The sequence below is a fragment of the Zerene cesonia genome, chromosome 17, assembly GCF_012273895.1.
Source record: "Zerene cesonia ecotype Mississippi chromosome 17, Zerene_cesonia_1.1, whole genome shotgun sequence".
In the NCBI taxonomy this organism is placed as follows: domain Eukaryota; kingdom Metazoa; phylum Arthropoda; class Insecta; order Lepidoptera; family Pieridae; genus Zerene; species Zerene cesonia.
In genome coordinates, this window is record NC_052118.1 from 6,681,081 (window position 1) to 6,692,923 (window position 11,843).

General features: G+C 34.2%; 2 protein-coding genes across 2 annotated transcripts; both read left to right on the forward strand.

Moving 5' to 3' along the window:
• The first annotated feature begins 271 nt into the window (after positions 1–271).
• Positions 272–3,840, forward strand: LOC119833255 (eukaryotic translation initiation factor 3 subunit M). The gene is made up of 7 exons (XM_038357217.1): positions 272–445; positions 673–852; positions 1,103–1,197; positions 1,372–1,587; positions 1,957–2,222; positions 2,425–2,568; positions 3,028–3,840. The coding sequence occupies exons 1-7, from the start codon at positions 401–403 to the stop codon at positions 3,240–3,242; spliced, it is 1,161 nt and encodes a 386-aa protein (XP_038213145.1). The 5' UTR covers positions 272–400; the 3' UTR covers positions 3,243–3,840.
• Positions 3,841–4,516: 676 nt separating this feature from the next.
• Positions 4,517–6,887, forward strand: LOC119833383 (SUN domain-containing protein 3-like). Its single transcript, XM_038357369.1, has 4 exons — positions 4,517–4,702; positions 5,395–5,547; positions 5,794–6,080; positions 6,629–6,887. The coding sequence occupies exons 1-4, from the start codon at positions 4,517–4,519 to the stop codon at positions 6,885–6,887; spliced, it is 885 nt and encodes a 294-aa protein (XP_038213297.1).
• Positions 6,888–11,843: the final 4,956 nt, after the last annotated feature.

The window sequence follows — 11,843 nt, forward strand, 5'->3', positions numbered from 1 at the left end:
TTACAAATATACGTTTTTATTGAAATTAAACCACTGTAATGTAGAATTTCAATACAAAAGAAAGTTGTCCTTTTCATCTTACACGCTAACCTAACCTAAACAAATATCTGATATTCAAGCACTAAAAATAAGATGATCTAAATTATTAAGCGGGATCAATTATAATACCTATAAACATATAATAAGTATTTTTAGTATTTATTAAATCTGACTATTTTGATTTTTATACAGCGGCGGGACATCACTATTAATGACAGCAATTGACAATTGTTGTCACCGATTGCGATTGGGCTTCTTTTTGTGGTCGTGCATCACACGTACTCATGTATTTACTTCATTAAACTTTACTTAAAACAAGAATTGAATTGAACTCATTACAGAAGTAAATAAACTAAATAAAATGCAAGGTCCGGCAGTGTTTATGGATATATCCCTCGAGGATCAAGTAAGTTCACATGAAGTCACATAACCTCGTTGTATACTTGTAAATATGTTTAAAATTTGATTATTGTACACTATGAATTTATATCAATAATACAAACGAGATTTATTTATTTGAATCGCTTTAATTTAGATATTTTAAGTTATAAAAATGCTTATTAATTATCGTCAATAATTAAGTTGTTAGTTAATATATTGTTTTTATTGATATATGACGATAATGATTAATAGGCTCAGGAATTAAGAAAATACTTCAAGAGTCTCGGTGCCGAAATATCTGAGGAGAAGTCTCCTAAAGGTATTGAAGATGATTTGCACAAAATTATTGGTGTCTGTGATGTGTGCTTTAAAGAGAACAATGAGGCCGATATTGAAGCAATTTTAAACAGTATTGTCTCCATCATGGTGTCTGTAAGTATTTGTTTTATTAATAAAACATAAAAAAAAGCATGTAATTTATTATTCTAACATATTTATTTCTTTAAAAATACTCCTTTGGAAAGAAAACATATTAATTTCAATGAGTTATTTTATAAAATCACTAACAGCTCCTTTTCACCACTCTATCTCCTAAGTTCCATTGTTGGAGACTTGTAAATCATTGAACACAAAACAAAGCATGATTTGTACTTGTCAACATACTTTGCGTTTAATATTTCAGATCCCATTGGAGCGTGGAGAGAATTTGATTGTGGCATTTAGTCAACGACTGGGTAAAGCTCCTGGACCCAAACTTGGCCTGGTGGCCTTACAATCGTAAGTTAAAAGCTAAGCATTGTTTTCTATGGGTATAATATATAATTAAGTATATACTTTAATGTATAAAGAGCACAATTATGGAATGCTAAACATACAATCAATAATTCATAGTAGTTTTCCTTAATTGTAGTTTTCAACAGTTATCTAAGAGAAGGAAATGTATCATTGTAGATTATGGCGTCTATATAACAACTTGGAGCCCAACTCTCCCTTAAGGTACCATGTGTACTACCATGTGATTGAATTGGCGGCACGGGTTGGTGCTGTCGGAGATGTGTTCAAGAGTGTTGAACAACTTAAGAAGGAGTTTGCGAGCTGCCCTCCATCTAATGAACAGATGCAGAAGTTATATAGGCTGCTACATCAAGTTTTGAAGGACCAGAACAGGTATTATTTTTAAGAATTTCATAAATTATATTTTATTTATTTCTATCTATTATTATTGATGTATTTTATTACTTTTATTATCATGATCGTTAAAGTATACATACACAATTTTTAACCTGAATTGTTTTTCCTGCGAGGATGTGTTAAGTCTTCTATAGTCCATTTAAAATGTGTATTTATTATGTTTTACAATGTTGCTTAGTAATTGAATAGTATTTTGTTTTGTATGTTTTGGTTAAAATATCTTAATTTTAATTTTTTCAGTGTATAAAAATATGTTATAGCATTTTATTCTGATACCATTTTAAATTATAGCTCGATTTCTGATACCATTTTAAATTAAAGCTCTATTTCTGATCTCATTTTCAGTGAACTTGCTTCGAAAGTAATGATTGAGTTATTAGGTACATACACAGATGAGAATGCCTCATATGCTAGAGAAGATGCCATAAAATGTATTGTCACAGCATTGGCCGACCCAACGTCATTCCTCTTGGATCCCCTTCTAGAACTGAAACCAGTGCGTTTCCTTGAAGGAGAAGTGATTCACGATTTACTTACAATATTTGTATCAGAAAAACTGTCCAGCTATCAGAAGTTTTATGAAAATCATAAAGAATTTGTTCATTCCCAAGGTCAGAAATTAATTGTTTAAATATTTTTGTATTACAATTAGTATATTATGTAACTATTACAGCAGATGACATAAAACTAAGAAGGGTTATGTTTAAGTAATATTTTTTCCTTATTGTTATTCTTTATTTATCATACATATATATGATGTTGTTCAAATGTCCTCTATTACTTCTGCACTTACATAATATTTTATATTTTCAGGTTTAAACCATGAACAGAACATAAAGAAAATGAGGATATTAACATTCATGCAAATGGCTGAATCCAATCCTGAACTGTCATTTGATGAGATTACATCTGAACTTCAAATTGAAGAGAAAGATGTTGAAGCTTTTATAATTGAAGGTATAAACAGATACATTGCCTTAATGATTATTTTATGACTTTGCTCAAGTATTCTAGAGACAAAATAACATGGGTGTCACAAACATATTCTCCTAGGAATACTAACTAGTTGATTTGTTTTCTTAATTGTTGTAAAGCTGTAATTGTGGTCTTCGCTTTTCTACTCAAATGAAATTGTTACATCTTAAAAAGGATAGAACGAAAGAAAAATTACTTTAAAACATTCTTTTGAGCAAGGTAGCTCAGTTTCAGAGCAATATGTAGACTTTGAGAATTCTTGTAGAGTTTGGGTGTATTCATGTAACATTTTAGATAGATTTGATTTAAAGAATTTTGTCAAAGATGATCAACGATTTGAGCTATTTTAAATGTATTCATATTATTTTGATAACATGAATCAATAAAATCATATATCATATATACAAATCCATATTGTAAAAATTATATTTATAATTCCAGTACTAAAAACGCGGCTTGTACGAGCGCGCGTTAACCAAGCGCAGCGGTTGGTGCGCGTGTCGAGCACGATGCATCGCACGTTCGGGCGCGCGCAGTGGTGCCAACTGCGCGACGTGCTGCTCGCGTGGCGCGCCAACGTGCACCAGGCGCACGAGTCTATGAAGTCCGTGGCCACCGCGCAGCTCGAGTATGCGGCGCAACAGCAGAAACCCTGAAAACAGACGCAATAGCTAAACATAGGATATTGAATTTCGAACTAATCAGCGTTTCAGGGTTTTGGAACGCTGATTAGTTTGGATTCAAATTTTATTATCTGTTATAGACTGACAGCTGTCATTGTCGAGATAATTTTGATACAGAAGAGTCAGATTGGTTCTATGATTGAATTCAATCATAAAAACCATGTTTAAAAATGAACATGCATTTTATTCAGGAGCATGGATTTTATATTCTGAAAAGAAATATATATAGGCAAAGAACTTACCACCTACCTTTGATAAGAACTGGCTACTATGACAGATAACCTATGTTAAGCAAACTAATGTGCTGGAAATATTACACAATAATAGAAAAATAAAACAGAATATTGCATCATACTGGTTTGATATTAAATGAGACCATTGAGTGTGAAGAATTATTTAATCATTGTGAAATTTTGTTATTCATTCCTAAAAATAGTAAATACTAAGAAGGGTTTATAAAAGATTTCCAACAGAAAGCAGTATGTCGCATCCTAAGAAAAAATAAATCTGAACTCTGGTCCGTAAACAATACACTTTGCAAATATATTCATTTTCTAATAAAGTTTAAAAAATCTTGTAAAATGTAATATTGTCACAATTTTGTATGAAAAATCTTTCTTTACAATTTGAAATAAAGTATTGGAAGTTAGTATAATGGTGTTTATTTACGATACGTATTATATTATTTTATTTATTTATTATCTTTAAAACATTCAGTATATGAAATATTTGGGTTAATTGTTTGAATGAATATGGATTGAATATCTTCTTACTATAATCTATATTAATTGGATCTCTAGATTAGCTATAATGTTGGACGACAGTCATCAGAAATTGACTACAATATTTTGATATTCAACCTATCCTTTTTTAATAGAGATCGTAGTAGCAATGTTCAGTCATTGAAAACTATGATAATATTATATTGTGATATTTATTTTCATGAAATACGGTGGATAATCAGTATTATAGTCGTACAGTACACTTACGCCATTCTTTTTAAATTGATAATATAAGTATGAACTTGTGTAGGTAGTGTGCTAGGTACTTCTTATTAAGTATAATCTACTCAATCCCACTGAGTGACGGCAAGTTTTACCGAAATGGCGACTTCTGTCATAATGTTAATTATCCTCAAAGCATTAATATAAATTTTGAGAACGTTAGTGAAGAAAACATAAACATAAATAAGTATACATAAAATAAAGCATACGTATAATTCCGTTTTTCGCGTGTTGTTTATTTAAATGGATTACGAGTACGAACAGGAAGGTTGTTTTCGGAATGTATTTAAATCGTTTGTCTGTGTAGTTTTGTCCTTGCTGCTTGGCCTGCAGGTTTACTCATACTTGTGGGGAGCTTCAGAAAACATTGACGGGGACTTTTCAGATATAAAGTATGTTATAACGCAGTTATCACACGGACTTACTGAGGTTAACATCGTACCTATAACAAATATATATATATATAAATATATACAATTGAATTAGAAATCGTTTTGTGTATTTGGGAGTAAAGTACGGTTCGTGTATCGTTATTTGGGCCAGTACGCGCCGGGACGGTACCACACTCACATAAAAGATCGGTGTGAAATAGTAGCTTACTACTGTGTTTTTTTCGCTGTTGATTACGGGAGACTAGTATCCTTTTCCTCGTGTTTCCCAGTATTTCTTTATTTCCATCAATGCTTTCCTTATTCTTTACCCATTATAGAGAGCATTTGCGGCAGCCCTACGTCTGCAAATATTCATGGGTAGCGGTGATCGCTTACCATCAGGCGAATCATCAGCTTAGTAGCTTTGTATAAAAAAGGAAATAGGTATCACATTTAGTAATACGTAGTACCACATATTATGATGTGAAGACAATTTTCTTTTTTTTCATGCAAAAATACTCTACATACCAAGTAGTATATAGTACCTCTAGTTCACAATCAAAATTTTTCGTATAACCTTCAAAACATGTAACATCTCAGTCTCCCCGTGACCACGCTCGCTGTAAAATTTTCGAAACGTCGGGTTAATAATATAATGAATAAATCGCGTTTAAAATCCGTTACAAAGTCAAATTAATAAGTGTATTTATTTACTCTACTTTTATATATTAAATGAAACATAAAACACAGATAAATCGTAAGCATGAGCGATTGCAGACCGAAATGGAACGCATATCGTCAACGTTACCCGCGGTGGCCGCTGCAGCGGGCCGTGCTAAGGAAGCGCTTGAACCATCGCGGTATCAGAGACATGCTGTAGATGTGCATGATTACGATAGACAGGTAATCGTTGACTAATAATGAATAAGAAAAACAATATACATGTTAGGATATTATGTAATCCTGGCGATCCTAATCAAGATAATTATATAAACTCGTGAAATAATTGTACTGTCACCGAACCTTGATAAGTGTACTAAGTTTGAATGTTAAAAGTTCCCAAAATCGAAACTGAAGGAGTCGGTTACATACACACAGTCAAGTAAAACTGATCAAAGCGCATTAAAAAAATAATCAATTTTCTTTTAGATCGCAGACTTTGCATTAGAAACTGCGGGTGCTAAGATTGTGGATACAGGCAACACTGTAGAGCATCTTATATACGAGTCACCTGTAAGCTGGGCTCTTCATGTTCTCTCTGCGATGTTTTGTCGTGAATGCCTGGGCGCAACTGCTATTATTCGACCTGGTACATTGCCTGGGGAATGTTGGGCTTTCAGAGGATCGAAAGGAGAAGCAACCATACGTTTATTAGACAATGTGCATGTAACTGGAGTTAGTTTAGAGCACATACCGCCTCATATATCGCCAACTAAGTACGTTATAGATCATTTTAAATACTGTAGATAGTACATTTAATTTATACATTTTGTCAAATGGTGAGGTAATTTTGAATTGCAAAAAGTCAATGCACTAACCAAGACGTCTACCCATCGCAATGTTATAGTTAGTCTTCTAAGATTGGAGGGTCTCAAAATAAAAATAAAAACATAATAAGTAGGTATTAATAGTAATTAAGTAGATATGACTTTCAACAATGGAATTTTCCCTTAAATCGTAACCCGAAACTAACATCGAAATGATTTTTCAGGATATAAAACAGTTAGGTACTAGCTATGCCCCGCGGCTTTACCCGCGCAAGTCCGTATCCCATAGGAATATTGGGATAAAAGTTGCCTATATGTTATTCCAGTTATCCAGCTATCTACGTACCAAATTTAATTGCAATCGGTTCAGTTGCGTGAAAGAGTAACAAACACACACACATCCTTACAAACTTTCGCATTTATAATATTAGTAGGATAGGATTAGTAGGATTATTGTAATGAAAGGGACATATTTACCGCTAATTCTTTTTGTCTAGAGAGATTTCTTCAGCACCTCGCTTATTTCAACTTGAAGGGTTGGAATTTCGCAATGATCCATATCCATATGATTTTGGATCTTTCGAATACGATAAAGAAGGAAAACCCATACAGTTTTTTGAAGTACAAAATCCTCCACCTAAGGCGTATAATTTAGTTCGGATACGGATATTCTCTAACTGGGGTCACTCTGTGTACACTTGCGTGTACCGGGTTCGAGTTCACGGCGAACTGGCCAGGAAACAAAATGGGTATTAGAAACTTCTAACAACCGGTAAACATTTTTAATTAAAGTTATAAAACTTTCAGTTACTAGGCCTTAGTATTTATAAATAAAACATTTTAATTTCAACGTGTTTTATTATACAACAAAATAGTTACAAATGACACTTTTCCCATACCGTCCAAATGCACAATTTCACCATTAAATCAACCCTTTTGTGCTCCTTTTCTACAATAGATTGACAGAAGCAATATTTATGTGATTTTTTCGCTGGCCTATAACTTTAAATCCATTAATGCCAGGTGTAAGAGTTAGATCATTGTATCCTTGCACAAAACCAGAGAAAGGCAAAACTAACGTCGATGTTAATCTGGGTGTCCGGCAGCCGAATGTAATAAAACGTGTCCATTGTCGAATGGACAAAGCAACAAAGCACATAAATTAACATGAGCAAAGTGATCATGAGCTCCCGCCGAGCCGTGCTAGCTAATGGGTTGACCGACCCACTACTGCCTTATTGTGTTGGATATGGGTACGAAAGGATATATCGTAGAGCAAAAAGTTACAGTGGGGCATTGGCAAAAGATATTACCTATAGATAGACATATATTTTTTAGATACTTTTATAAATAACTATCAAATAAATGCATTTTTTCATATGTATTTATACGGCACAGTAGTTAATTGAATATAATCGAAAATATCTATTTTTAATAGATATAATTTTGTAGGTACCACCGCATAGGTAATGCGTGACTTATAATATAGTTATACTTATAATATATTAGGCATGATTATTTTGTGCAAAGGAATGCGTTCTATAAGGATGTCATAACAAAGAAAAGAATTATTGCGGTGGAAATACCTATTCGGCTATTTATAACTTCGGAATGCTTAGGAAATTACTTTTTTCGACTTGCACCTAACTAGGGATTATTTTAAGGAGATACACTTATTATTAGTACAGGTACGAAGAATATTTATAGGCGTATGATACCTATTACCCAAGTTAAATAAGACTTCATGAGAGATGGGCCTAAATATGTTAAACGTTTAGACAGGCGTAAAATTTTCCTGTGAATGACCTGTAACAAAACCGATATCATTACTGTCACAGGTATATTAATGATGCCAGCTGTATTTGCTCATTTAAGAATAGAATCTTAAATTTCGCGTTCGAGACGAAATGTTCGACTAACAGTTGAACTCATAAAGGGTGAAAAGCGAAAGCACCTCTGCATGAAATTTATCCTTTTCTGCCGGTACCGCCTACAAGCACTACTCAATATTAATGATGTGATCTTAGTTCAAATGTATCTAGTAGTCTCTACGTGACGTGTATTAATGATCGGCATTTGTGTCCAGATCCCTTGTGTTGGTCACCAATTTATTCAAGAGTACTGACTAAACCAGGCCATTGAAAGAAGAAAATGATGTATAGTTTCATTTCAAGGCGATATTTAAGGTAGAAGATCTGAGAAGGTCTATATAATGTTTTTAATTTAATTTACTCGTTTTATAATATACTATTGACTATTATATACTTAATTGTAGGTAGATGATGAGTTTCAATTTAACGACAGCGTTGTTAGAAAGGTAAAATTCTAAATTGCACCAAGTATAATAATATAAATATAATTATTAATGGGGTTTAGTAGTAGTATAAGAATTATTCATACAATTATTGGAGTTCCATATTTACACTTTTTTGAAATATTTTATTAATATCATCCATTTATCAAAATTTCTTCTACCGAACTATGTTTTTTAAGTCTTCCTGCTCTGTGAAAGATTACCGGTCCTGTAATGGATTCGTACAAAGAATACAATGTACCATCCGCCAAAATATTTAACAAATATTTCTAGGCTATCGCTCGTGAAAGGCTTGTCTCGGTAAAGGATTAGCGGCGGTATTTTTACGGTTGAGTGTGTTACTTTAGTTCAGAGACACTCGTTAAACTACTGTTTGTTATCATGTTGTGGTCCAAGTGACAAGCACGGGTGGGACCCTTCCCACGATTACTAATATATAATTCCTATCCATGATTACTGGAGTTCAACAACAGTAATATTTGGTGATTTTATACGATGAGCAGGTAACTGCTTATATACCTACATACTAGGTAGGTATATGTACAAAAATAAATTAAACGTTTGATTGTTTAATTGAAAAAATATATACCTCTGTTATTTCCGGCCACGCTTATGAATTGTACAATGTTAAATTTTGTTAGATGTGTAGGAGTCGTCAAGGGATTCGTTTTAAATAGTCGGAAGGTATTGTTGTTTGATATTCTTTGTGATGGCATCAGGCGTAGGTCCTCGTGTGCGCCTCGATGACTCTACTAAATGTTGTCTTCAGGAAATGCGATTTTAACAGCGAAAACACCGAATTACAAATCATTACGATTCGGATCATTGCCTCTGGGCAATGGGTTTTGTTGTCACATTTTTACCCTTTCATTTTATTGATACTGTTATTTCCAAACAAAGCTGCTATACATTAAGTATTTTTTGTACCAAGTATCTTGTATCGATATAAAGTTAGTCGATACATCCAGACTGTATTTGTATTTGAACGAAAATAATAAATACTTTGTGTAACATAAATGAACTTTACTTATGAAACACACATTTATATCTGTCTCCTTATTTACATTTTAACCAAAATAGTTTTCAGATTTGTTTTATTTTGATTCGTTGTTTTCATTAATTTACATTTAGATAATCTTATAATAGGTGATAAAATATCACAAATCTAGACTTATTACGCGGTGATTATCCATATACCTAATTGTTTAATTTTTAAACTTAAAGGAATAAAAAAGCGCGTGAATCTAAAACCGAGGTCTGGGGTTTCAAGTCAAGTCTCGGTCACAGTCTGGCAGGACACATAAGGCTGATCACCTACTGTCCATAAAGAAATCGATCAGTGAAACAGATGTATATCATCTGCCCTATACCCCGCTATGGGACACGGGACTTCAATTTAGGTTTTTATAAACTTGTTTGCTAGTCTGGATAATTTTTAATATCGCTAGCATCCTTGGTCAGATTTTTTCCGAGCAGCTAAAATAAAAAGGCTTGCAAAACCCAACATCAATCACATTTTCCATTTCGATTGTCGATATAATGGTTTTAACTCATTAAATAACGAAGGGTTTGCGGCAGGTACGTCCGTATGGCGCGATCGGCCCTTCATAATTTAGAAAAAGAGCCATTTATTAAACTGAAGCCCTTAGTAATTATTGGGCTCACTCTGGCATATTCGCTACCTGCCGACAATTCGCCATTCGCCCTTTGTCTGTCGGCGTGGCGCCCTAAAGGGTTTTAATTTTAAATGCAGCGTGTAACTATTCCGGCTTTATTCGTAAATTTCTCTTTCGCGGGTGGTTAGTCTGCTGGACGCAATATGGTGTGCTTTTTTTTGTCGCGGGCAAGGGTGAGCAATTAACTGGATACAAAATTACTTTTGTTGGGATATATTGCGGTCGTTATGCTATTATTATGGTAGCAAGAATTAAACCAACAATGCGATCTCTTGTATCTGAGTTTAAGCAGAATCAAAATAGATACGAATATGGTTTTGAATTAGTGTGGTGAAGAAAAAGATCATAGACGATTATCTAAGCTTTAAAAGGTATGATCAATGTAATGCCTATTGTACTTCAGATAATTAAGGGCGAAAATAATTGTTCATTGTTCAAGTAGTAAGATACACTTACCTTATTACTGCAAATTTAGTTTGTATGCTATAAAAAGATACTGGCAGAAAATGGCAATAATTATTAATAAGTAATATTCCAAAAATTATATCTCAATAAACAGAATAGGAAAGCGAAATATTGTCAGATAAAATTACACGCTCCACGGTCCAGGGAGTGTGAGCAAACATGTGCGATAGAGCGTCCATCTTGCCAGTTTGTCTACAAACAAAGCTCGAATGAATATAGACAAGCATGTTTGCCATTGCAGATCGCGTTACAACAACAAATATTCTTGTTTATTTATACTGTATAGGCAATCAGGTTACCGTTCGGTAGTGGTAAACAACCCTCCTCCGCCTAATGCGATGCAGTTGCCGTGGCAACGCTGCAGCCCTTCGACAACGCATGAGAGACCATAAAAAACAATACAGAAAACTCACTCGTGCTCACCCTGGTTCCTGTCGCCGAGGACGTCCGAGAGTTCCCTTCTTTCAAACATAATTTATGATGTCGGGGAAATAAACATAAAAAATAGGAAAGGAAAAACGACAGCACGCACGATAAAAAAGCTCGTCGTAAAAGTGCGTTAGGCGCGGGGTTGTTGCCGCCCCGACCGGGCGGTAACCCTTCCGCGGCCCCGCCCTGCCCCACACTGCCGCATTAAAGGGTTACGTCGAATAACTCTCCTCACCCTCAAGTATATACACTCATAAGCTCCCTATTCATGGGAAACTTTCCGTTTACACATAGATATTATATGGAATAGATCATAATAAATGGATATAAGTAATCCTTACTAAAAGTACCACGCACAGACTGGAGTGCTTTTTAATTCTAATCGGCTACCTGTACTTATTTTACGATCTAAACAGATGTTGCAAATTTTTAACTTTGCAAGGTTCATAAAAATAATGGTTCTGAGAAGGTTGCTTTGAACGTTCTAATAATGGATATTTGTTCATAAAGCTATATTTGCACAATTTATGATTTCTTTTCTTAAAATAGTAGGCATTTCTTTTGACATTGGTTTCTGATAGTTGTGGATTGTCGATGACTCGGCTACTCGTGGAGGCGGGTAACGAGGCTTTGATGTAAATGCGTTTCATGTGAGGAGTCGTGCAACTCACGTCTCCCTTGCTATCTCCCGGCGACCACGCGTCTGACCCTAACCCGCGCCCTAAACTAAACATATCTCGTTAAGATTGGACTGCCATTGCGTGGACGGTAGATCAACAATGTGTTTTGTAATAATATTGTACTGGAGTGTAAAAATAACAAAAATTT